Source organism: Panthera pardus, unplaced genomic scaffold (assembly GCF_024362965.1).
Source record: "Panthera pardus isolate Hobbes unplaced genomic scaffold, ASM2436296v1 HiC_scaffold_2, whole genome shotgun sequence".
NCBI classification, from domain to species: domain Eukaryota; kingdom Metazoa; phylum Chordata; class Mammalia; order Carnivora; family Felidae; genus Panthera; species Panthera pardus.
The window spans coordinates 28,918,448-28,945,977 of NW_026526765.1; the positions used below are offsets into that span (position 1 = coordinate 28,918,448).

Consider the following 27,530-nt stretch of genomic DNA (forward strand, 5'->3'; position numbering starts at 1 on the left):
AGAGCCTGCTTGGGATTCTCTCTTTCCCTCTCTGTGCCCCTTCTCCATTCATGCACTCTCTCCCTCTCAATTAATTAATTAAAACAAATTTTATTATTAGATAAACACTTGTTTATTTGTTTTTGAGGGGGGAGGGGAGTGAGAGAGGGGGCAAAGATTCTGAAGTAGGCTCTGCACTGACAGCAGAGAGGTTGACGTGGAGCTTGAACTCATAAACTATGAGATCACGAGCCGGGATCAAGAGTCAGATGTTTAACCCACTGAGCCACTGAGGTGCCCCAATAAATAAACATTTTTTTAAAAAGAAAAGATTTATTTGGCTATATGTATGTATAAAAAAAACAGGCTCTATACAGCTACACCCATAAAATGTTAATGACAATTTAATTACATAAAGCAAAGAACGAGTTAACATATTTTACTTTTGTATACTTACTGTTTTGTTACATAGGTAATGTATTTTGTTCATCCCTTCAACAACTATTGGATGCTGACCTGGAATCAACCATATACAAGGTACAATGGATACAGGTCCAAGAACAACACTAAATTTAAAGAAATTCATACCATGAATATATAATCTTATAGTATTAGTAAATCCAAAGGTTAAATGAAAATACTCATTTCCCAGAAAATAAACACGACTTAATCAAATGTTAGCATGCAGTTACAGTGTTTTTGAAGAAATGACTGGAAATCTTTAAAATGTTTGTTTTATGACCAGACAGTATATGACTGAAAAAATAAATATCTTAGTTAGATATTTATCAAATCCAGAAATTTATTTTAACTATGATATCCACCAATGTGATGAATAGTCCAAATTAGTTATCAAACCCTATTCTAAATTACCTCTTCAAAAATGATAAATTTTGAACTTCCTAAGTCCATGCATTTCTTAAATTCTTTCATTTTCTCCACAATAATCAAAATGTAAAACCTTACAATTATTTGACTACATAAGAGAAAAATTTTAATTGCAACAAATTATGTTTTATGAACTTTGCTATAAAAACTCTTCAAGGGATGAATAGGATCTTCTCATTTACTTAAGATGATTTAGGATTTTCAGTAAGGTGATCAATCTTCTTGTAGATATTGTCACATTTATAGTAGATAGTGCTCATGAACAGGCAACCGACTGTCTGTGGGTCCACCTCGAAGGATCTGTGATATAAATTTAAAATGTTAGAAAATGTTACATTCAGATTAGATTTAATATTGAACACAACTGAACATGAATATGCATGAATTTGCTTACAGGTGATGAAATGCAAAATGTAGAATTTACATTTTATATGTAACATTTGGAAATTTGCTAATTTTAAATTTTAATTTTTTTTTAACGTTTATTTTTGAGACAGAGAGAGACAGAGCATGAACAGGGGAGGGTCAGAGAGAGAGGGAGACAGAGAATCTGAAACAGGCTCCAGGCTCTGAGCCGTCAGCACAGAGCCTGATCCGGGGCTCGAACTCGCAAGCCATGAGATCATGACCTGAGCCAAAGTCAGACACTTAACTGGCTGAGCCACCCAGGCGCCCTGAAATTTGCTAATTTTAAACATGATATTTCAGATAACTAAACCCTTCCTTAATTCATGGGAAACAAAGTTTAAAAAATTGGACTTTTTATTGCTTTCATAACAGTTCAGCATTTGTATGCATCGCCTCCTGGAGAAAGTACTAAGTGAAAAGGGAAAAATGGCAGAGGAAGAGGGGTTCATATGGTTGACATTTATTTTCCATTATTTCCATTGTTTCTCATTTTGTATGAAGGTAGTTGTATATTACTCTTTCCTAAAATGGAATATAATAAAATATAGACTTCATAAATGTGACTTTTATTGATGAGAGAATTTTGCCATTTAATCCTTATTTCATGTTAACATTTCTAATAGATACCAATTCATTTTCCAATAGAACCCTATTTTATTATTGACAATACAAACATTATAAAAGATGATTTTATTTATACATTTCACACATTTTGAAGAATAAGAAACTATTTATTTAATAGTGACAAGAAAAATCATATTCATTTAGTTCTTTGGCTCACTGAGTCAAGCAATCTATAATCCTGATCTGCATATATTTAAAAAAAATTTTAATGTTTCTTATTGAGAGAGACAGAGCATGAGTAGGGGAGGGGCAGAGAGAGAGGGAGACAGATTCCGAAGCAGGCTCCAGGTTCTGAGCTGGCAGCACAGAGTCCAACGCAGGACCTGAACTCACAAACCTTGAGATCATGACCTGAGCCAAAGTTGCATGCTTAACCAACTGAGCCACCCAGGTGCCCCCTGGTCTGCATATTTTGTACATTTTGATTACATTTTTTAGTATTAGGCAAAGGAAGATATTTCCTCAAGTTTTACACATGTGCTTTGATAGATTCTTAAATTATGTGTGATTAAGTTACCTTTAAGATTTAAAATAAATAAAAGTTGGAAAAATGCTTGCTAACACACTATCTTTGTAGGTATGTCGCTCAGTTCTCTGTAGAACAGAATTCAGGCCTAAATGAAACTATTACTGAAAATACTTGGCTCCATTTATATAACAAAGCAGGACTTATTATTTCCTAGACAATCTTTTTCTCCAAAAATAATCATAAGTTTTTGTTTTAAATCTACTCACCAGGGCAAGCACTGAAACCTAAAAATCTGATAACTACTGGTTCTATTTTAACCTTGCTCAATTCATGAATCCTGACAAAAAAATAGTACTTTTTGGCCTATGCAAAAAAGGTCCTTGAGAATAAAGCAAATTCCAAAAAAAGGAGATAAATAGGAGTTTCAGTGTTTCAAGCCAGCTCTGCCTGGTGGATCCACTGTAATATGTTTATTACATTTATGATGTATTTATAAAGTTCTTCTACTATAGCCAATAATAGGAAAATGAGAACAGGTGAAGAGAAATATGAATAAATAGGTAGTTTCAGTGTATGAATGTAATACTTTGTGGTATTTTTATTAAATTTATGCACAAGTGACACACAGGCATCAAAATGAGGATGACTTTTGGTAAAATCCTGATGGAGGCCACACATAGAAGGCAGTCACTTTCAAATCCACTCCTCTGATCCAAAGAGCTAGGACTCTAATTCCCATCCGCTTTATTTTTTTTTATAAAAAATTTTTATTTATTTTATTATTTTACAGAGAGAGCGGGGGGGCGGGGGAGAGAGAGAGAGAGAGAGAGAGAGAGAGAGAGAGAGAGAATCCCAAGCAAGCTCCACGCTCAGTGCAGAACCCGACACGGGGCTCCATCCCATGACCCTGGGATCATGACCTGAGACAAAATTGAGAGCCGGATGCCCAATTGACTGAGCCACCCAGACGCTCCCTCATCCACTTTAAACATACCAGTTCCATTAAAAACAACAACAACAACAACAAAACAATTTCATATATTAGGATTGTGTAGAAGATTTCTTTCTTATACCTCCGACCTAACAAAAGAAAAATTATTTACCTGATCTATTCTTAGTTGCTTTGATGAAATCATCCTCATCCTCATCACAGCTTTCACAGTTTAATTGTTGGAGGATTGCATCTGACTGGCTTTCCGCTTGGTTTACATCTTCCTGTTTACCAAAGCTTCGAAGTGCAACGAGCCGATGATGTATTGCCGCGTACAGATACCCTGTATCTTTGGCACTGGCCTGCATGAGGAAAATTAAGTTGTTAAGAATATAAATAACTGAATAATAGCCACGTTTTAGAGATTTTTAATCTTTCACTCTTAGTAAGGAAGGAATTATATGGCAGAAATCTAAGATATAAATAACCCTAGAAGTTAAAGGGTAAAAAGCCATACATCCTGAACCAAACAAATTAAATCCAAAAGTGAATAATTTTATAACAGGTCCCTATTTGTGTGTTTTAAACTGAGAAATGAAATTTTTTGATGTAAAATTTCTACTTGAATTCAAGACTATCCCTCCTCCGCTATTTTACACCATAGAAAATTATAGGGTTCGGTGAATAACAGACCTCCGCTTCCTTTACATCACTTTATTTAGACATCCCAACAAGCCTCACAGCTCTGTGGAAAAGCAGAGCTCATTAAAGCAGTCTAGTATTGCATCATAGAAGTCAATGCGCTGTCCACTGTGCCACAGAGCCGTCCTTATGATATTGTATCATAAACACATCATAAGTCTTTGCTTTCAGTACTTTTCTATGCTATTTTTAATAGTTGCTGTTAATATAAAAAATGGTGGTAACAATCACATTTGTATACCATTTACGGTTACTACGTTCTTTTTTTATTCAACACTTACAACAAAACTATGAGTTAGTCATTTATTCCATTTATATTAGCAAAAGCATTTAGCACAAGTATTCAATTTATACTTACTTCCCACGTCCCTTTACAGATGAGGAGATATGGCTCAGAAAGGTACAATGATTTGCCTGCATTTACATAGCTAGTCAGCAAATCTGCTGGGCTCGAATCCCAGACCTTTGTCATCAGAGTCAGTGCTCTTTTAAGGTAACATGGCAGTGGTTTACATTTTTGTATCTTTTCACAACATCAAAGAGAAGGTAGGTAAATTATTCTCTTTGCTAACCCTCCAGAAAGCTATCAAACTTTTCAAAGCAAGAACAAACTACATGCCAACTGTTTGGGAGAAGGGTCTTCAATTATATTTTTTTCATTTGCATGTTCTTAAGTTCCCTTAATTACTTTGGGGCAAAAAATAACTATAAATTAAATAAAGTATTTTTGTTTATCATATTGTGCTAAATAATCTATAGGGGTGTTGAGTAAATAAATGTTGACTCTTGACTGATTTAATTTTTTACATTATGTGCAAAGATGTCATTTTTCTTTAGTACGTTAATAAATATTGAAAGTATTTAAAATATAAATACTACTCTGCCACCTTCACTTTCTAATATTAAAATTTAAATATGCCTTTCATTAGTCAATATATTGCCTTTGGCTAAATTCATTTAGATATATTCACTCAAGAAATTCAGAACAAGAAGTTAAAAATAAAATCACAATGACATATTTTTCGGATAACAAATTCTCAATGCTTAAAAAAAGTATAATTCCCAGGAAGTCCCATAAGAAACTGCTGGTGAGAATGAAAACTGGTTCAGTCTTTCTGAAGAGAAATTTGTCAAGACAAGTCAAGCCTTTTCCCAAGAAAATTAACACGTGTACAAAGAGAATTCCTCACATCTTTCTTGTAGAATTTATAATAGTGAAAGACAGCAAATTACATAAGTATTTAACAAAGCAAGATTAATGGAATAAATTATGGTGCAGAATAGAATTCTTTTCACCTTTAATGACTATTTAATGACATGAAAACACTCATTTTCATTGATGAGTGAAAAGGTTACGCATGTGTACTTCATAATCAAGTATTAGCTATCGAATCTACCCAACCATTTTATAAAGTGTATCATTATAATCTTTATTGGGCAGATGAGTAAAATCAAGTTAAGGAATCTATATAACCTGCCTGAAGATCATACAGTTGGCACATTATATACATATGTACACACACACGTATGCTGAAATGACAAAAATGTTAATAGTGACCATCTCTGGGAATGGAATTTGGGGTGATTTTTATTTGCATTTAGCAAACTAAATTTGGTTTATTCAGCAAATATCCTACAATTTACAGGGTCAGTGCGGGTCAGACATTGAGCAGCAGAATCTCATCATAATTAATAGTCTCAATCTCAGTGACAGTGGCAGCAGGCTGCTTTACTCACTCAAAACCAGGAGATCCAGCCTGGCGGGATATCAGGTATTGTCTGTCTCCCTAAATGGTAAACAGGGTTTGGGCATTATCTCACTGTAACATCTTAATACTCAGTATCACTTATACCTAACAGCACTTATTGGTAGTTAATAAAACTTTTGGTTTTTCATCACTGGGCACTGGCCAACTTTTTTTCCATTACTGTATGGAAGTTTATTTACTTGCATTGTTACTTTCCACCTGAGTCATGTAAGTACCCAGTCTTCTCCAGTCTTCTGGGTCTCAGCTCATGTGGGAAACCTAGCCTTTTTTTCTAGCCTGATCCCTGCCAGCTCTCTCTCTCTTGTGCCTGGATTTTGTATTTGAGGTCAAGCATTCCTGCTGCCAGGAAGAGCTAAAGCTGTGCTCCCATCCTGTTACCTTGGCGACTGACACATGTCCAGAATTGGAATTTGCTGTTGGACTGGTTGTTTTAACTTACTAGCCCTGTGTTTTTCCATTTCTCAGGGGGTCCTTTCCAGTGATCTCAAAGCCTTCTCAGTTTCATCATTCAGTGTAAGCACTGGGCTATGTATTCCACTGGACTCCTAGGAGCCAATGTTGACAACGGTCCCTTTGGTAACTTTGTAAGATTGTTGACATAATTTCAATGGAAAAAAAAAGTGAAGGTTTGAAGCATATATCAATACAAATGTCTTGGGACACATGCCAATTGGTTACTACAGATTTTGGTGTTAATCTGTAAATTTCATTTAAAATTTAGTTCTCATGTTAAACTGTAAACAACCAAAATAAATGGCTGGTTGTTTTTTGTTTTTTGTTTTTTGGTTTTTTTTTTTGGCCAATGGTGCAAGTTATTACAATACAGTGAAAAAAAATTAGCAATTGCAGAGATCTATAAATATAGTAGGATAATCCTCTATCACTGAAATTTGTTACTTACCTGAATTAAAAACACTTTGATGTTATAGTCTTCTAAATCAGTAGCTGTTATTCGTAAATTTTTGTGGTTCGCTCTTTGAATCTCCATTTGAGCCCAGAGTTTGCTATTGAGAATCAGCCTCAGGCTGCCTTGATTGCGCATAACTAAAATAGGAAGGTGAATATATAAGACTACAGAACAGTTGATTCCTTAACCTTCCCCGGGGAACTTGCCATTTTTGAAAGTAAAGTAAATCCTCTAGTTGTTTTTCAGACTGTATTTTCACTATTAAATTGTAATTTGGCTTGACTATAAGTTCGTTTTCAAATTGGCTTTACTAGGTTGGAAGACCATTTTTAGCTTAAAAGCTGGAATTATTTTTTTACTATAATAAACAATGATTACAATTTTAGAATTCTTTTGAGGACTTAGTGGTCTGAAGAATATTTATCCAAAATGGAGAAAACAGAAGCAAAACCTTAAGCATTCAAAAAATGGAATTAGCTAAATAAATGATGACATGGCTATTCAAGATAATATTACAAACCCATTAAGAATATTAAAGAAAGATCATTACTGATGTAGAAAGGTGGTCATGGTATATACTATGTAAAAAGTAAAATCAGGTTACACAACAGTGTAAATACCATGCATTGTAAATTTTGGCAGGCAGTGGCCAGAGTGGCATTGAACAAGAGTAGAAAATAACTAGCACCTGCCTTGGGAATAATACTTCGTTGGGTTATTTAGAAACCTGTTTGCCAGTTATAGAACTGAAAACACGGTTCCTATTCTCTCAGTGTGAATTCTATTCCTTACTGGTTTCTTGAGCTTGATATCTGAAACTCAATAAAAATCCATATACATGGATCCTACTTCTTCCAGTGGTTCCTTCCACAGCTCTGATTGCCCAATGTTGGCCAGTAAACCTACACACCCCGCCCAGATCTCTGCCTATGCTCACTTTCGGTTTGGGCCTCTGAACAATGCCCAGTGTGTCTTTTCAGATGCCAAAAACTTTGAGAGCCTCTCAGTTTGACTGACTCCAGATTCCTACCATCACTATGGATGTCAGTAAACACGCACAGGATTCAATAACCACACACCTTAATTTCCTTGGAAACTGACTTCATCTCGCCCCACACAACATGCTTAGAATGCCAAGAATAAACTATAGGGCAAATATCCTCTTTAGGAAAAACCATTTTCCCTTCAAAAATATCATCATATTGCTTTCAATATTACCGAGATTACTATTTAGGGGTGTGCTGGGCTGTGTCATAGGTGCATTATCTCACTGAATTCTCACAATTGCTCAATAAGTCATGGAGTACTACTATCCCCATTTTAAGCTGATGTAACTAGGCTGTGGGGAGATTAAGTAACTTGCCCAAGGTCACCAATTAGTCAGTGATAGAGGCAGAACCGAACCTGTGTAGTCTGACATCAGAGCCTGCTCTAAACAGGAAGATCCTACAGCACATTAGAAACAATATTGTTTTCAACAGTGATTTGTTGACTATTTTATAACACATCTCCAGAAAATGATGTGTGCCTATTGGAAATTTTACCCTGAGAAATGGCAAGTTGCTTTACAAAATGATTCCTTACTTAGTCTCGACTGGAATGTTCCACAGTCACTGCTTGCTGTGTCATTCAGCCTCAAAGCTCCTCTGCCCCTTTCAGTCCAGGACTGTGTTGTTTTGTTGAATATAAAAAGCTTGCAGTTGATCTAAAGGACAATTTTTGAAATGTCAAATATATAAAAATTTATTTTAAAATTATTTCTTTCTATGCTACAACACTTTTATTTGCCTGATTTTTACCAGAATAACCTTGGTTAATGATTTGTAAACCAGCTTAAAAAATTTATTTAACTTTTAAAACATATAATTGTTAAATAGTTCAAATATCAAAAAGCAAAAAGATGTACAAAATGAAAAGTCCTTCCCAACCTTTGTTCTTCATCTGTCGATTTCTACCCCCTGTGATCAGGTGATCGCTATTGCTAATATTTTGTTTATCCTTCCAGAGATATTTGTGTTTATATACATGCCAGTGCCTATGTCCCCTATTTTTTCTATAAACAGTAGAATATCATACATACTTTCTGCATCTTGCTTTTCCACTTAACAAATATATTTATATGGACCACATTTTAAATGAAATGTAATGTTATTCAAGTTAAGTAACTTTATTTGTAAGTAAAGGAATAGTGCAAGTATTTGTATGCCTAAAATATTTCAAAGAATACAGCATCAGAACTAGGATGTGGTACCATGGAGCACCATACTATAATTTAATGCTTACCAGCATTAAATATTACTGTGGTAAAGAATCCCACATGACTTGTTAAAAATATAGCATTCCAGGGCCTCACTGCTAGCAGTTACTTCAATGAATTGTGGTTAAACCCGATCTGAGAATTATGCTTTGAAGCACACTTGTATAGTAAATGTATCAGTAAACCATGGGAGAAGAGAAGAGAAATGGAGAGATTTGGGGGTAAAAACAGATGGATAAAAGGAAAGGGAAATCTGTTCCTTGTTGGAAAATGACTACCTTATTTCATGTGACTACGCTGATGGCTACGTCACTCAACATTCAAATCCTATGCATGATACTATATACTACGTGTGTGAAATTCTTGCTTTATATGAAATTCAAAACTTATTTAAAAGAACTTTTCAAAGGAAACCAGAATTTTTTTTATCTTGAACTGAAATCTATTCATCTTATCATTTAAAAATGTCCAGTGTAAGTAGAACTTTTAAATCACACAATAATAGCACTGATTTGGGGTGCCTGCGTGGCTTGGTGGGTTAAGCGTCCGACTTCGGCTCAGGTCATGATCTCACGGTCCGTGAGTTCAAGCCCCGCGTCGGGCTCTGTGCTGACAGCTCAGAGCCTGGAGCCTGTTTCAGATTCTGTGTCTCCCTCTCTCTCTGCCCCTCCCCTGTTCATGCTCTGTCTCTCTCTGTCTCAAAAATAAATAAACGTTAAAAAATTAAAAAAAAAAATAATAGCACTGATTTTAAAAACAGTCATGTAAAGTATAAAATGTAGGTCTGAAGTTCTTTTAAGACAGGGTCCCTGGCTGTCTTCTTTCTAAGAGACTAACGTGAATGGTTGTAAACCCAGTAACACATTTTCCTTAAAATTACCCATACAAAAATAAGAATACAACAAAATATTGGCTTAATCTTTGGAAGTGTCTAGCATGTTTAGTTAAGCAGCTCAGTCTTCATGAAAACTATACTTCTGCCTTTATTTTTAAAGGTGCTTCTGCTGATAGAAACTTGGTTTCGTGTATGTAAGTGCTCCCAGAAAGAGCAATGTGTGATATACAGACCTTCAACACATTATGTTCAGCTTCCTCCCCTGTTACAACATCAATTTTCTGCAGCAAGCATTTGGGTGATGGCTTAGAAGAGAAAGCAGCAGCTGATTCGATTAGGGATATATTTTTAATAGAGTCTGTTTGTAAGAAAAAATGGGAAAAGACACGTAAAGACCCCATTTTCTCTACTGTAAAAGTTCCTTGTTGTCCCCATTAATATACATGTCTCCTTAGCTTTTTATAATAATGAGTGTTACCAAAAATATGAAACTACTTGAGTTTAGATAAATCTCTTTAATGATTCCTCATATCCTTAAGTAAAAAAAATTTTAATGCTTATGTATCATAGAACAATATTTTCTATGCTTTAATCTTTGCCAAAAAGCTTTAAAGTGTTGCATTACTGTTTTTGTATTTTATAGCTATTGAACAGATGACATGGAAACACAGGAAATATAATAGTTGAATCAAATTTTTTACAAATCAAATAATTCTTACTTGAATTTAGAGAGTTGACAGGAAATTCTAGTACGGATTTGAATGGTTGTTCCTTGGTGTATGAATCATTTTCAGGTTGAGACTGGGTGAGATGTTGAATATCCTAGGTGAAGGAAAAAGATGTATTACTTAATTGTATACCCATATATCTGCAGTAAGCCAAAAGAGACCTTTGTTCCACTTCAACAGGGCAAATGAACTCAACTGCTCTGTTTTTGTTTTGGACTCCCTATGTGCTGAATGGGGAAATCCTTCCTATCATCAGAGGACCCTGGTTCTCATCCTCAGGAAGCATAATCTAGTTACCACCAGCTTATTTCAGGTGGGATCTAGTTCCAGGGACAAAGGGAGAAGGTTTAGAGACCAAGAAGGAGGTAGCAGCTATTCCATGCTCCCACCAGACTAACCTGATGCCTAGAAGGAGACGTAACTATCATTTCTTTTCTTTTTGTTTTAATGTTTACTTATTTATTTTTGAGAGACAGAGAGAGAGAAAGAGCAAGGGAGGGGCAGAGAGAGGGGTGGGGCAGAGGATCTGAACAAGGCTCTGTGCTGACAGCAGAGAGCCCGGTGTGGGGCTCGAACTCATGAACCATGAGATCATGACTTGAGTCAAAGTCGAACGCTTAACCAGCTGAGCCACCCAGGTGTCCCTTATTTCTGTTTTAAGGTATTTCAGTATTCCCAGCACTTCACTTTATACCCACTTCATATGAATGAATGAATAAATAAATAAAGTTGTCCAAAGAACACACTAGCTGTCTCAGAGCTCATCTTTACAGAAAAAATTGTAGTTTTTCTCCCAAGACAATTTATTTTTTTTTAAGGATACTCTTTTTTAAAATGATTTATCTTTGAGAGAGAGAGAGCATGAGCAGGGGAGGGGCAGAGAGAGAGGGAGACAGAGGATCCGAAGTAGGCTCTACACTGAGAGCAGAGAGCCCGATATGGGGCTCAAACTCACCAACCATGAGATCATGACCTAGCCAAAGTTGGATGCTCAACCGACTGAGCCACCCAGGGGCCCCTCTCCCAAGACAATTTCCGCCAACAATTGCCTTTAAGGCTGCACACATGGGGCTTTGTGCATGTGCTATAATCAAGGTCTGTGAAAAAAAACTGAGTCATTGCCATGCCATTTCTGATACTGGAGAGCCCCCTGGAGAACAGGGAGAATTGGAACAGTACTTCAGAATTTAGGTTTCTGTCTTTTCCTTTATGAACTCAAAATTCTTCCACATTATTTAACTGGACATTAAGATATTCTGTTAAAATCGGTAGAGTTGGGTGTGATTTTTAAAAAAATTTTTAATGTTTATTTTTAAGAGAGAGAGAGAGACAGAGGTGAGCGGGAGAGGGGCAGAGAGAGAGGGAGACACAGAATCCAAAGCAGGCTCCAGGCTCTGAGTTGTCAGCACAGAGCCTGATGTGGGACTCGAACTCAGACACTGCGAGATCGTGACCTGAGCCAAAGCCAGATGCTTAACCGACTGAGCCACCCAGGCACCCAAGACGGGTATGATTATTTCCATTTGAAGAAAATAAACACTAAGGCTCAGAAAGTTTAATGACCCCCTTGAAAAGCACATGGTCAGCAAACAAATCAGGAAGGCATTCTGACCACCAAATCGCAAGGCCACAGGATTATAGGATTAACTAGAGGACAAATACAAGTGCTCTCTATAGCTCCTGCTGTCCTCAGATGTTATCAACTTAAAGAGACAGGAAGTACAGTTTCCTTCACAAGCCAGATTTAAAGTGCCCATAGGAAATATACGCAAGTACCTCCCTAAACCAAATTTACAATCCCAACTGTAGTTCATTTGTTCAGGGATCTCTCTGTCTCCCCTTAGATTATAAACACCTTTAGAGCACAGTGGCTCCCTTAGCTTTGTATAACCACTTACCCAGATGTTTTTCAATCCTGGTTGTACATTCAAGTCACCTAACATCTACCCTCACCCACAGAGACTCTGATCTGTTTGTGGAGATGCCCTAAGAAATCCTTTAGTGGCTCACCAGATGATTGTTAACACGCAGCCAAAGCTGAGACCAATGCCAGTGCTTTAGATGTCATGAGAACACAAAACATGTTTGTTGAATTGAATTGAATGTTAAAGTTGATCCTGTGAGGCTTGGGAAATGTTTTATTTGTGTCTGTGACATCTTATAGAAGCTGTGACTAATCTAGTGCCAAATTTGGGAATAAGTGGTTTGGAAGAAATGTGCCTGAATGTATTGCCCAGGACTTCCCTCTAGAAGTTGGTCGATTCTGGTTCAGATTCAAAGAGGTGAGTCAATAGCTCTAGAACTGTGGAGTTGACTTTCATCTTGAGAGTGAAGGATGGTGCCTCTAAGCTGAAAAGCTATGATACTACCCTTGGGATTGGGGTTCGGCCTGAGGCAGGTATGGCATAAACAAGGTCTTCAAAGTGATTGATTTGTGAAAGCCCTAAGAAACTTAGAATAGACTGACCTCATGACTTGGTCCTTTTGTTATTCTGAGCCTTTACACAGGTTTTAAAACCTTTGTAGCCTCCTCTGGATCCTCCATAGAACTAGTAGCCACAAGATAAACTGGTCACCTTGGCCTATGTCAACCAAGACCCTGGTCTGGGTGAAAGCAGCATGAAGGTGTGATGGACCAGGTGCACAGCCTTCACTTTGCTGTCTACTTCCCTGCTGTGCTTTACAAACATGCTCTGTGGAGGATGGGGCAGCAATGGCCTCTTGGAGGAGGATGCTTGATATTAGATAAGGATGATAGTAATACTAGTTAGGCATTTCCATTTGACAAGGATGTTTCCCTAGGCAAGTTAAAGTCTTATTATTTTCCTCTTAAAGCTAACAACAACAACAAAAAAAAGTTATAATGATGTTTTTCACTATAAAAGATCTAAGGGGAGGGTTGTTGTTAATAAGAAAAAATAAGTAAATAGTTTTAAATGCACCATGTTATGAAAAAGGCTATCAAAAACCTACATTAAAATATCGTTACCAGTTGAACTTGTCTATTGCAGATGATTCTGGGATTTCCATGCATACCTTCAGTTTAACACACGTGAAAGAACTATTTAATATTTCTCATCAGTAATAATGTTATAATTATAGAATCCCCTTCCTCTGCGGGTTCCTGTCTATTATTCTAACAACTAGAACTTGCTTCCCAGGAGAACATTTCCATTAAAGAAAGAAAATGTGCCTTTGAACTCAGGAGTTAAAGTATGATCCAATTTAACATTGTTTTAATTAATTTGCCTCCAGAAACTTGAAGTGACAGCTTTTTATATAATAGACACCTTTGCCAAATTCTTACCAAAACTCTTTCTACCATGTTTTCTCCAAACACGAAATCAGACCTGCAGCTTTTAAAAGAATACTTCTGTTCATTTGGTTGACATCTAAGGAAAAGAAATAAGCATTTGCTATTTAAAATACATGGATAAAGCCATGTTAAACCTTAACACATGAAATAGTCAAATGGTTTAGTAGATTTATGTAAAGCATAAAAACATCTGTTAACTCTTACTCATCTGCAGATATTGAGAAATGAAGGGAAAACTGAGATAGGTACTTCCAGGGATAATAGTTACAATATTTCACAGCTGTGACAGTGCTAGTTGAGGCCAGTCCAAGCACGTGTCATGCCCATCACTCTTCAGGCCGTGTGATCAACCAGGGGCTGCCCAGCCCTTATCTTCTTGCTTTTCCAGCACAGCCTCTGTCAGTCTCTAATTTCTACTCTCCTCCTCCCCAAGTGGCCAATGTTCTTAGCCACCAGAGACCTCCAGAGCAAAGTCATGACCAATGCATCTTGTCAGTGATACTTGAATTTGCATTTGTCTAATTTGGGTTTTTCGTCCTGGAACTTTTTTTTTTTTAATGGTAAAAGTGTTCTGCATGATGAGAAACTCAGACATACAGCTGTCTATCTGTAGGCCGATGTACTCCGGGGTCCACATTGCATCCCTAGTATGCGCTGTAGGTGAGCTCTGTGGGACCCACACGGGCCCTAACCATGTGAGTCCGTTTATGTCCATGGCTTGTCTTAATCTCCTCTCAACTCAAACCTGCCTTCATGCTTGATGATACCAGGAAATACTTACTTTCATTGTGCACATTTATACTGCTTTCTTTTGTTGTCTATCCAATGTATGTCAATAAATAATGAATAATAATTTAATATTCAAAGTAATTTAAAAAAGGGGAACATCAGAGAAAAGGTAGAAAAGGCTAAGCTAGCAGTCAGGTAATTAATTCCCAACTAAATAAAAATTTAGCTACACAGTTTTGAAATATTCTCACCCAAGTCAATGAAAAAGTAGAAATAATCCAATATTAATAGGATAATCTTTATATATTAGAGATATTGGGAAAAGCATTTTATTTTTAATTTAATTTTATTTAATCCAAGGTAGTTAACATATGTTGTAATAATGATCTCTGAGTAGAATTTAATGGTTCATCACTTACATATAACACCCAGGGCTCATCCCAACAAGTGCCCTCCTTAATGCCCATCACCTATTTAGCCCATCCCCCCCACCCACCTCCCCTCCAGCAACCCTCAGTTTTTTCTCTGTATTTAAGAGTCTCTTATGGTTTGTCTCCCTCTCTTTTTATCTTATTTGAAAAGCATTTTAAACTTGTGTTCTTTATAAAATATCAAACAGAAATCTTGACAATTTATCTGTGCATATCAGAAAGTTATTTTTCCACAAATGATTATAATGGTAAAAGAAAGCAAGAATAAAAGGATATCCTCTCTGTGTCCTCAGCATTAACTTACCCTACTGATGTAGCACCTAAACAATTCTGTTTAGTAGTCAGCAGGACTGAAATTCTGGTGCTGGGTAATTTTTCACCTAGCAAACAGGAGCTCCCCTCAGAAATCTGAAAGACAATCCATCAGAAAGTTCCTTTAAGTTGCCTTAAAAGGAGCATCAGACAAGGAAACAATAGTTACGGTTAAATGTATTGAAAATTTACTGTGTTCAAGTACTACCCTAAGCATTTTAGGTACATTATCTCATTTACTCCTCACAACATCTCTCTATAGGTTGTATGTCTATTATCCACATTTTACAGTTTACAGATGAGTAAACTGACCTAATGAGTTTAAATAACGTGGCTAGGCTTGGGCAACCAGGAATGGGGTTGACCTTAGAGCCAGGGTCTGTCTGACACCAGAGACTGTATACTTAGCCATCATATTCAGAAATCCCACCTCCTTTTGTTATCTTTTTAGCCACATGGAGTTAATTCTCATTTCTAATTTAGCAGATATATCCTTCAGGACTGTTTAACCCCCCAAAACACCCTAAGAGCTTTACCAGCACAGCCACCAAACGTTGGAGGGAATCCCATTCATCTCTTCATCTAGAAATTTTTGACTGGTAACTTAATCAACTAGTTTGTCTGATGTATATACATATGCACATTACCTGACTAATGTATAGATGAAGGTGCGAGCAATTTTTTTTTTATTAAATGTTTATTTTTGAAAGAGAGAGAGCGTGCCAGTGAGCCTGCCAGTGGGGGAGGAGCAGAGAGAGAGGGAGATAGAAGGTCTGAAGCAGGCTCTGCACTGAGAGCAGGAGAGCCCGATATGGGGCTCAAACTCAGCAACCATGACATCGTGATCTGAGTCAAAGTCAGAGGCTTAACTGACTGAGCCACCCAGGTGCCCCCAGGTATGAGCAATTTTAGAACCAGAAGGAGCCCTATAAATTATCTGATAGAGTGTCTCCAATGTTTTCTACACCTCACCCTTCCCCCAGCAGGGATTTGCAAAGATGTTGCAAGAAGTTCATATCTTTAAAGGTAGATAGGGTCTGTTTCCACTTCAATTTCATATCAATCAATAAAAATAATTTTGAGCATTTTTCCCTTTATAACAGAATTTATAGATCTGAGAAATATGTATGAAGAGAATACATGCTGTTGGCAAGCAAAGATCAAAGTGCATGCCTCATGACTCCGTCACTCAGATGACTTAACTCTCAGCCAAAATGTACTTTTATTCTTATGTACTTAAAATATACTCCTATGTAAAACAGTACATATGCTATATTATATGTATAGTGCATAAGTGACCATTGATTAATGACAGAATGATTTCATATACAAGTTAATAAGAAACATGAAAATAATAGTTCTATGAAATCCACCAAGAGATAATTTTCACTAGATCTATAAATTACATTTTGTCAGAATTCTTACATTGCATCATTATGCTTAATACATTTATTCAAGAAGAAATGCTTGCAAACAATAGCCTGAAAATTTCTCTTATTCTTTATCATTTAGGAAGAAAATACAAGAGAAATATTAATAAACTTTATTTTTAAAATATATAATGCAAAAAAAAATAAAAAAATAAAATACATAATGCAAAATTTCAATAAGCCATGCCAAATAAGAAATATTGATTTATAACATGTAACAAAAATTTTAATCTATAATTTATAGTATATACTGTTCCAAAATCATATGCAATATAATAACATTTAGAAATTAGTCAACATATCATACTTTTTTAACATACTTTAACACAAATTAAACAACATGCATCATTTCTTAAATAGATAAAAGTAAGAATTTATGTAATATGGTAATGATTATTAGATTATATTTCAATGAAAACTTTTAACAATCTACTGATTTGAAAGTTTTTTGAGAGAGAGGGTGCAAGTAAGCGAGGGGCAAGAGAGAGAGAGAGAATCCCACGAGGGGCAGAGAGAGAGGGAAGGAGAGTGGGAGAGAGAAGCAGAGCTCACCCAAGTGGGGCTCATGTTTTTACCCAAAGCAGGGCACGAGCTTACAAACTGTGAGATCGTGACCTGAGCCGAAGTCAGAAGGTTAACCGACTGAGCCACCCAGGCACCCTGGTTTGAAATTTAAAACATGGTTTACTTAAAACTCATACCATATACCATGCAGAAATGATTAAATGATTTTTAAAATTCAAAATAAGTCTCATGAAGTCATATCTTACAAAAAAAGGATTTGAAATTATAAAAATATTGTCAAATGCTGACCAAGTTCAACTCTCTCACTTCACTGATAGAGAAGATTGGGTGCTTTGTCCAAGAGTGTAAACATAGTTAGTGGCAGAGGTAGGATTACCACCCATCTTATGTTTTTTTCATTGCATTGATGAAATGGCTGGTATTATCAGCTTCCATGTGTCACTCTCTTTATGTTCAGTATGGAAAACAAAACAAAACAAAACAAAACAAGTGACCAACCCTCAACAGTTTAGCTGGAGACGAATGAAGGATGGCATTACTCTCAAATCCCAACCTACTGATTTTGGTACCATTCCTCTCAACTATTGGCTTCTGGAAGACACAGAATATCCCCAAACCCATATCTGCATGGCTTGAGCAAAATGACAATCTCCCTAGAAAGGCCCACACTGAGGAATTCAGTCAGCCACAACAACTGGAAGAGAGACTTCTTCCCTGTCTTCAGAAGCTTCCCCAGCCCTCCCAATTCCCTACCCTGTGGGGGTAGTTCCCTGCTCCCATTATCCATGAAGGTGGGTCTGGATGGATACCTGGTGTGACCTCAACTGGCAAAGCCACACTAGGATGTCAACCAGCTGGAGATGCTGGAAGCCCATGTTCCTTTTTTGACTTCTGACTCCTGGAGCTGGCCACCTCATTGCTCCCCCTATTCTCACGTGGGATCAGTGCACTGGAATAAGACCCCAGAAGTTTCTACCCCAAGGGACTCAGTTTTTCAGCTTAGGGGAGACCACAAAACTAGTTCCTAGAAACTACTCTCCAGTTTAAGAGGACAAGTTGAATAAGGTTACTGAGGGCTTTTTGCTATAGTCTGGGGTGTTTCTCCAGCCTGGCAGTGATCTGAGCAACAGAACAAAAGTCAGGCAGCCCCTAACTTTGGATGTAGGGCCCACAGCAATCTACTAAATGAAAGACGGAGAATTTGTGTCAGTCCTGCCATTGGAGGTTCCTTACCTTATTTTTTGTTTTGTCTTTAATCTTGCAGGATTCCAAGGTATCGTGTCCAAATGTTTTTCTTGCTTTTTCACACCTTTGAGCTTGAGGTGGTTGCAAAATAGCAGGTCTTAGAACATGTTCGGAATGTTTCACGGGACCTTAAAAGAACAGGATTCGAGAGTCAATATATCTTTAGGGAAATACTTCTTCCTCCATATTTTGACCAATGTAACGCTTATTTTCTAAAGTCATCATTAAATGAGGGGTTAATGTTAATTAACCAAAGTCAAAATAGCCAATGAATTGGTTAGTGCTTACTTTTGGCCTAGATTTTACCCAATAACCAGTCATTTTGACCATGGGACTTGGCTTACCAAATATATTTTTTTCATGTTTTGTCACTGGGTCCTACCTTCATACCCCAACACACACACACACAACAAATTAAAATATAAATGGTAAAATGTAAAATTTCAGAGGTTCTTGTAATAAACTACATACCTTGTTCTGCACTGTTCATATCAACATTCCTTTGCACATGAGTTGATGTCATAAAAACATTGTTTTTCTTCACTGTAAGAAAAACAATTTAGAAAAATTTAAATCTAAGAGAGTGTCAGTTTCTACATGATTTGGGTTTTAACAGTCCTGTCTTAAGCTCACCAGTAGATGTCACTGTTGGCAGTGTGCTGAGAAGGCAGGTGGGCTAACAATGACTGATGGCAGTGAGTTTTGCCACATAGTTCTGTTTGCCTTCAGAAATATAAGTGAAAATTGGGCCACTAATGGAATAGGCGGTCTTCTCTAGAATCATAAAAATGAGTACTGAAATGAGTACATATTATGAAATCTGATGATAGTGATCCCTATGTGTACGTTAATATGTATTTCTTATAAAATGTTATGAACCTATTAGCAAATTCTGCCCCTTTCTCTACCCTGGTGATACCTACAGACAGAAGATGACTGTTATGCTAGGTGATTTTTCTATGAGGTGTGTTCATAGTATGAAGAATATGGTGGTAGCTGAAAATACAGAATTACTGTACATTTCAAAGAGATCATCTCTTGGTTGCAAACTGCAGAAACAGCAACCTTCGAGCATTTGATTAGTGGAAATGAGAAAAGAATAAGAATTGCTTCTTCTAAGTATTATAACATATTATAAATGTTGGGGTAGAATTGCTTCTCTAATTCAAAGTGCAACTAAATGGTTTATGATCTTTATTATTGAAAACGAGCACCAAAGGGCCGTATAAAGTTGTACTATTTTTCTCCATTCCAACACCACCAACATACTGCACAACATAAAGTGGAATGATGTTTACTGATATCAATGTTCTTTAGTCTTTTTGTGTATGTATGTCTAACTTAAGATACTAATAAATCGAAACAGTTATTCAGATACTTACAGCCATCCCTTTATTTTATGCACAAATACAATAAAACAAATTCTCTAGGCTAGGACCCCAATTCCTCTTAATGTCTGTAACTTGTCAGTGAGGTTTAAATGGGGTATATTGAGCTAGAAAGTATTTCTTCTGTATCTGAAAGGTATCTGACATATATGTTGCTCAGCCATGCTTGGAATTATTAATAAGAATATAAATTCGTTAGTTTGAGAACTCTGTGGCTCTCAGGTAGAGAGGGATCAGTTGAAAGGAAGTGAATAGTTTGTATTTTTTTAGTTTCTTAGTGGCAAGATTAACTTGGAAAAGGCAGCTGGTTGTTCAGTAGAAACAAACACAAAAAGAATATAAATCATAATTTTTATGTAGAGAATGTTCCAACCATCTCAAATATTTTGTAATGATAAAACAGATCTAATTAGCAAAGCACTACAAATTCCAAATCAAAAGAAGTAATGTTTTATTTAGTGAAAAGTTTAAAAGGGATCATATTCTAAACCTTAGAATATCATCTAAAGCATAAACTTTAGAATAAGAATCTGAAGCATAGCTGTATATTTTGAGTACCATAGCTACCATGAACCATACAGATGCACAATAATAAGTGAAATAAAACAAGTTACTCTGTATGGCTGCCTTACAGAAAATATTTTTATCATAAACATGAAATCCTAAAAAAATTCAAGTTCAAACTTTCTACCAGAAACAAACAGGATTTGTGGAGTTGGGATTCATAAGGCATTCTTCTAATCATACTTGGCTAAGGGCTCTATTTTATTTTCCACTAAAATGCCAGCATTTTATAATAGCTGAGTAAGAAAGTTCACCATCAACGAGAATGGATTTTGAAAAACCAGAGTGTCAGGCTTGAAGTTCCAGAAGCTGTTTATTACCTGGCCCAGAAGGAGGGAAGGTCGGGAGGTCAGTGAAGGATGATGATCTCATTCGATTCTGGGACAAGGCTGATGCTAGAAGCAAATTGCAAACTAAAGTCAGTAAGGAGGTTGGTTTTTGTGTGTCTTTTTATTTGAACTTCTGCTGTTTCAGAAAAATTTCTAAATCACTAATTTAGACAAGATTTTGTATGTTTATCAGTAGAAATAAAATGTGGCTGTGGTGAGAATTATAAATTAATTTCTATTCGGACCAATAAATATCAGAGTACTCAGCACGTGTAAGATACTCTATCAGGCAAGAAGATGACCCCCAGGAATTCACAGTGGGAAGCAGACACGCACACAAATAGCTGTAGTACAAGGCAGGGGGCAATGCGGTCATTTATAAAAGGGATCACCAATGAGCTTTGAGTGGAGAAGAGAGGCAAACTAAGTTATGGATTTACTCCGAATACGTACACGATGAAGTTCTTAAAGTGTTCTTTTGAAGGCAAACATCTGTTTGTTTAAGTAGGTGGTTACTTAGGGAGAAATGGCAGTTTCCTCTAATTACAAAGCTAATGCATACTTAATGCAGACACTTTGGAAACACAACAAAATATAAAGAGTGGGTAGAAAACCCCAAATCACCTGTAATCCCATTACCTAAGACAACCACTGCTGACATTGTGGCTTATGTCCTTTCCATCTTTCATCCAATGTTGATAAATTGAATTTGTACATAGTGACTCACTATACAATCCATTTTTAGACTGCTGTTTTCATACAGCAATTTATTACATTTTTTTTTAATGTTTATTTTTGAGAGACAAAGCACGAGTTGGGGAGGGGCAGAGAGAGAGGGAGACACAGAATCTGAAGCAGCTGCAGGCTCTGAGCTATCAGCACGGAGCCTGACTCAGGGCTTGAACTCACGAACCATGGGATCATGACCTGAGCTGAAGTTGGACACTTAACCGACTGAGCCACCCAGGGGCCCCTCATACAGCAACTTATTATAAACATTATCTGATGGGTAGACTTTTAAAACATTTTCCATCTGGAAGGTTTCTCAGTAATTTCACACTCGGAGTAAACATAACAGTGAACGGCCAACAGTCAGGTCTATACCTACCTCCTTGAGACTGAAGATGTGTAGTATGCAAAGTAAAAGATGAAGACCGTACGCGCTTTCTCAGAAAACCATTAGACTCTGTAAGAAATTCAATGTGAAGGGTAAAATTGCTTGGATAACAAATTATCCTCAAGCAAAGATATGGAAAGGCAAATAGAATTACCTCTTGCCTACATAGATCATCATCTGATAACATGTTAACTCCTGAAGCACAAGTTTAAATACTGGGGGTAACAGCTTGGTGATTATAAAGCAGTAGGCATATCATCCTAGTAAGAACAATTAGAAACAAGTGGCTTCAGCAAGAAACTGCATACGAATTTTGCGATCGTACAGAGAATGTTTTTGGCAGGTTGAGACACAGGCAATGGAGAAACAAGGGAGTTTAGTGTCACTAGGGTCAGGTTCTCAGGACCTACATGTCATCTGTCAAAACAAAAGCCACTCTCCTTTCATGTTTAAACACAAGAAAAACCATTACATTTTACACAGTTGTTGCCACATGTCTACATGCTTGTGCCTGCTTATTTTCTTTGTATGCAGATTGATTTTGAAATAAGGATGTAAGTCATTACCATGTTCTGCTGCTTCGTACAGGGTGTCTTCTGCAGGTCTCTGGAAAGAAGCAAAGCTGTCAATGAGAGCTGAGTACTTGCTGATTTTAGGTCAGAATTCCACCCTGTCACTTGATCAGAGAATTCTCAAAAGCCAGGTCTATTCAGATGGGCCAGGTTAAAGCCACTCACCTTTGCTCACTAGGTATGTATTCAAGAAAAAGCAAAGTCTTCGTAGAGCGGTTTTGTATTTCAGTGACTGCAGAATTGCTTGCGGGAACTGATTTAAAAGTTGGTTGGTTTTGAAACACCAACTCTCAAGATTCTGAAGCGGTTGGCCTGGGGTGGGGCCCAGGAAACGGACTTTTCGACAAGGGCTTGGGGTTGAGCTTTTCTTTAGTTAGTTTTGTGGGTGGTAGGGTAAATGACCTGGCATAAGCAAGAATGAATAACAAGAAAATCCTAATCAAGCTAAAGAGAAAAGCCATGAATCTTATCGTTCGTCTTTCAAAGCAGTGGCTTTTAGTTACGAGGCTGAAAAGGCAGATAAATTCTTCAAGATCCCTTTTAAATCAAGTATCAGAGTTTAGAACTTATCTGATACCCAGTTTTAAGCTAGGTCAGTGGTGGAGACCCACAAGGAGTCTCAGTCCTCCTGACCTCTTTCAGTCCTGCCCCTTTCCACGTCACTCCAAAAAACCCTATAATTTTGGTAAAAATGGTATGTTATTCATAGCTTCAAGACAAGGCCTCTGGCCTCCCATTTCAGCCGAATTGCTGCCAGTAAAAACCGACTATATAAATATTCTGGAGGCACTTCTCTGCTAAGTAAAGAACAAGAGCCTAAACTAAGGCAGCAATGATATTTAGTAACAGCAGCTTCTTGAGAGATAATTTTCTTGGTCAAAGTGAAAATCAAACAAAGAAAAGTAGCTTCGTCTTACCTTAAAAGTTTGTTCTCTCTTTGCAAAAACAAATATTGGCTGAGCAATGACAGATTTTTCTGTAAAAGGAAAAGAACAGGCAAAAAGTCAAATCATATTCTGACATTTCTAACACCAACTACGAGTATTTGAAGATTTTTTGTTTTGTGTTTTTCCCTGCCTTTAGGTAAAATCCAAACTGTGTTTACATGGACACTAGAACTTGCATATTTACAAATGATTTTCAGTTATTTACAGATATAAATAGTTGGGGAAAGTGATAATAATTTGTTTCCACAAATAGTGAGCTCATCCCATTAAAGAACACACTTTAAGTGTTTAAGGAAAACAAAGTATAATTACCTGCATTTAGAATATCATTAGGGCATAATGATTAACATGTTTACTTTTAGAATGAAAAACCACAAAGGGCTGAAAAATGTCATCTAAGAACAGTTCTTCTACTTGGGTTGGATCTCAAGTAGATCCTTAGAATAATCCAGAAATAACGCATACTTCCTTGATTAGAGGAAAATACTTGCCATGTTTTAAATATTTAAACTAAGAATCAGTCTTGTTAAAAAAAAATGTTTCTACATTTTGAGAGAGAGCGAGAGAGTAGGGGAGGGGCAGAGGGAGAGAGAGAGAATCCCAAACAGACTCTGTACTGTTAGCATGTAGCCCAATGTGGGGCTGGAACTCATAAACAGTGAGATCGTGACTGAGCCAAAATCAAGAGTCAGATGTTCAGCTGACTGAGCCACCCAAGGTGCCCCTAAAAATCAGTCTAAAACAGTGTTGTAAAGTAGATAAACTTTGTCTTCAGCCCCATTGACCTTATTAATCTTTTATATTTTCCTATTTTAGGTAAGACAATGGAGAGAAACTCATTTATTCTAGGGTGTAAATGAGGGATAACAGATTTAAATATCAGCACTCCAGAATTCTTAGGGAAAATGACATGTTTGTTAAGAGCTTGGGCTCTGTAGTTAGGGAGGCTTGTGTAGCACTAATTCTTGGGGAAATAATATGTTTGTATCTTTAGTTTCTTCATCGGAAAACAAAATGAAGACTATAACAGTACTTACCTCTCAGAGTGTATGTGGCAATGGATTTTTAGATATAATTGCTTAGATTTTTACAAGACAAAAAAAAAAAAGCTTTAAAGAAAGAATATTAAATATATGGCACGCCACCAATCCTTAGCTGACATTGACCACTTAAGACAACACTTTCTTTTTTAAATTGAAGTAAAAATGACACTTTCTTAATGAGCCCAAATATGATCTCAGAATTTTTCTCATTATAGGTTTTCAATAGCCATTACCAGTATATTGTCCTGGCATACAAGCCAAGGTAATTTGCCATCCCTGGGATGAATAAATAAAACTCTCACTGAGGAGTTTCAAGGAACTGCCAATTACATTTTGTTATATGCCAGAAAGGGGTTCTCCAGTTCCCCATATTTGAATCCCGTAAGAGAGTGTCAAAACTCTGCCAGGCCACTCTTGCCAAGCTCCTGGGGCCCTATGACCTGGGGGTACTTCTTGTGGTCCACGGAGATAACCTGCTCAGTTTTTCATGCAAGTTTTTTACTGCACTGTCTGTCCTTGGAACCAAGTGAGTCCCAGCAGAAAATACTCAAGAACATACTGGCAGTCCCATCCACATGAAACTATCGTTCAATTCTTTATTCCTTCTCAAACAAGCTCCTGTTCAGCAATTATATTAGAGTTAAGAAATGAGAACTCCAGTGACTTTGAAAGAAAATAGGCTTCGTGAATGTGTAGGGGAATACTTATGAAATGGAATTATAAATCAGCCTCTTCTAAACCAAACTTAGGATAGTTATGCCTAAAATAGCATGATGAGGCCTAATTCTAGACAAATAACACGTTGACTTTCCCTCAATCAAAACATTCAGCTAAACACAGGCAAAAGCACTCTTCAATGCAGCATTAAGGAGGAAATCGTAAAGGGTTACTTGCAGCTTGGAGAACATATGATAAAGTAAGAATGTCACTTTTATTCATTAATTCAACAAATATTCGTTGGGCATCCTTTCTGTGCCAGGCATTGTGCTGGGATGTAGGGATACATTGTCTGATTGAAGGTTTATTAGCCTCAGCATAGCCACCCTCTCTCTCTGACTCGGCCCAGCACATAAGTTGCAAAGCAGATAATCTCCATACCTCCTCTTCCATCTGGATTCTGTTCCCCCCTTCCAAGCAGTTCTTTTGGCTCCAAAGCCAAAGCCAAAGGTAAGCATTTATCCAGCCGTCGGGTCCATAACAGTTTTTTTACTTAACCCAGTAGGAAATTTTCAAAATAAAAGCAAGGTTCTTATGATTTTCTAATTTTAAGTTTATGCTTTTTTGCTTTATAATGTATTCATTAATCGCTTCTCGGCCTTTTGGCTAAGATCAAGTGTATAATGTATTAATTAATCAATCCATTTATTTAAAAAAAATATATGTATTGAGGGTTGACCATGTACAAGCCACCTTGCAAGGTAAGAGAGAGAGGATCAGTGGTACAAGATGAGGCTGAAGGTGAGTAAATATAAACTTTTCCTCCTTCTAATATGTACCATAATTCCCCTCTCCCCCAGTTTTAGGTGGGTCATAAGGCCTTGTCCCTATCCTTTATTTTCATATGTTTCATCAAAACGTAACTGGAGGATTTTCCCAATGAATCATCTCAGAGAAGGAGGTTCAAAAGGATCTGCAGAGCCAAAAGCAGATCCAGAAGAGGAGAAAGACACTGAGCACGGAGCACCCCCAACTCAGAGTCCCAGCGGGGACAGGACCAGCACCCTTAGGGGCCCCAAATTTCTACTACACAGCAGAGTCCTGCGGACCGCCTCTTGCTGCGTTGGGATTTGGGGAAAGGTGAACACTGAATCCTCCACACTGGATAGAACCAGGCTGCCCTAGCCGGGGCCAGAAAGGTTGTGGAAACGGACTTGGCAGGAAAGAGAGTGGCAATAACCCCTCCCACTGAGAGGCAGGTGATGCCAAATGGGTCACCTCTTAATTGCTACCAGGACTGGAATTATCCACTTGGGCTGCAGCCCTGGCAGGTCCTGCCTTTTCCTCTCCCTTTCTTCCTGGGCCTATCCACATGTCTGCCACATCCTCTTCTCTAATTTCTTCTCCTTGTGCACTGTCTTAGCCCAGGCTCCAACATTGTTCATTATGCCCCTGTCCTCTCCACCCTCTTTGACTTGTGTCCAGCTCTCTAACTGGTCAAAGCATGGATTTGGGAGCTCGGAAGGCAAATAGTCCTAGAACTGTATTTTTTTTTTTTAATTAATCCAAGCCTCAGTTTTATGATCTGTGTCTCTGTGTATATATTTTAAAAGCTTGTCATGAGGCTTGAAGCAATGTATGCATATAGAAGCATCTCGTACAGCTTCCTCCTCAAACCCATTTGGAACAAAGCAGAACCATCTATCATCTATCTATTCTCTATATTTGCACACATCTCTCTATATATCCAGATATTTACAGTACATTCCAGTATCTATTTGCCTATCATCTATCTATCTAGCATCATCTATCCATCCATACATAAACATATAGCAATATATCAGACCACAGGTTGCACAGGAGACATTCAATAAAAGTGAGATTCCCTGTCCTCTTCCCCTCCAGTCCGATATTACCTGTGGGTACCCTGTGACTCTTGTTAGTCTGAGGGAAATGCCTCATTGTTCCTCAAAGATCTTTCTTTTTCCTTTCACTCATTACCATATTCTTATCCCTAGTTTTCTTCCTCATTTCTCTTCATCGAGCCCCTATCTTTCTTCTTCTTCTTTTAATGTCAGGAGCACAGCCTGAATTCAGGCTGTGGTCCATACAGAGTTTTAGAGATTGTTGGTCAAAGTGTGGTCCAGGTAGACCAGAAGCATCACTGGGTGTTTGTTAGAAACAGAAACTCTCAGGCCCACCCCATACCTACAGAATGATCGTATTTGACACGATCCCTAGGTGATGTATACATATGGTTAAGAGGTAGTCCTAGAAAGCACCTCCAGGTCTCTGTCACCTGATACCACATTTAGGAAGATGGCAGTGGAGATTCCTGGAGTCAGTGACTAACTCTCCAGATGTTCTGAGTAACCTGACAATTAATGAGAAAAGGATTGCTACTCAAACCCCATACTATGATTATGAT

The 27,530-nt window shown here is 37.3% G+C and overlaps 1 protein-coding gene and 1 pseudogene across 4 annotated transcripts in view; one reads left to right on the top strand and one right to left on the bottom strand.

Moving 5' to 3' along the window:
* Positions 1–365: 365 nt before the first annotated feature.
* Positions 366–27,530, bottom strand: part of RANBP3L (RAN binding protein 3 like) — a 282,806-nt gene continuing 255,641 nt past the window's right edge. For 3 of the 4 annotated variants that reach the window (XM_019438094.2, XM_053906929.1, XM_019438093.2), the window contains 14 exons: positions 23,373–23,431; positions 22,450–22,489; positions 21,875–21,952; positions 20,758–20,832; positions 18,957–19,028; positions 18,474–18,613; positions 15,278–15,381; positions 13,805–13,889; positions 10,489–10,591; positions 10,003–10,127; positions 8,262–8,382; positions 6,672–6,814; positions 3,472–3,661; positions 366–1,167 (listed from right to left, as the gene is read on the bottom strand). In XM_019438094.2, coding sequence (XP_019293639.2) covers positions 1,124–1,167; positions 3,472–3,661; positions 6,672–6,814; positions 8,262–8,382; positions 10,003–10,127; positions 10,489–10,591; positions 13,805–13,889; positions 15,278–15,381; positions 18,474–18,613; positions 18,957–19,028; positions 20,758–20,832; positions 21,875–21,952; positions 22,450–22,489; positions 23,373–23,431 — 1,379 coding nt within the window. In that variant the 3' untranslated portion in view covers positions 366–1,123. Of the gene's footprint in view, positions 1,168–3,471; positions 3,662–6,671; positions 6,815–8,261; positions 8,383–10,002; positions 10,128–10,488; positions 10,592–13,804; positions 13,890–15,277; positions 15,382–18,473; positions 18,614–18,956; positions 19,029–20,757; positions 20,833–21,874; positions 21,953–22,037; positions 22,413–22,449; positions 22,490–23,372; positions 23,432–27,530 lie in introns of those variants that run through there. The other variant, XM_019438095.2, reaches the window with a different exon arrangement.
* LOC128778501 (U2 spliceosomal RNA) lies at positions 25,749–25,860 on the top strand (annotated as a pseudogene).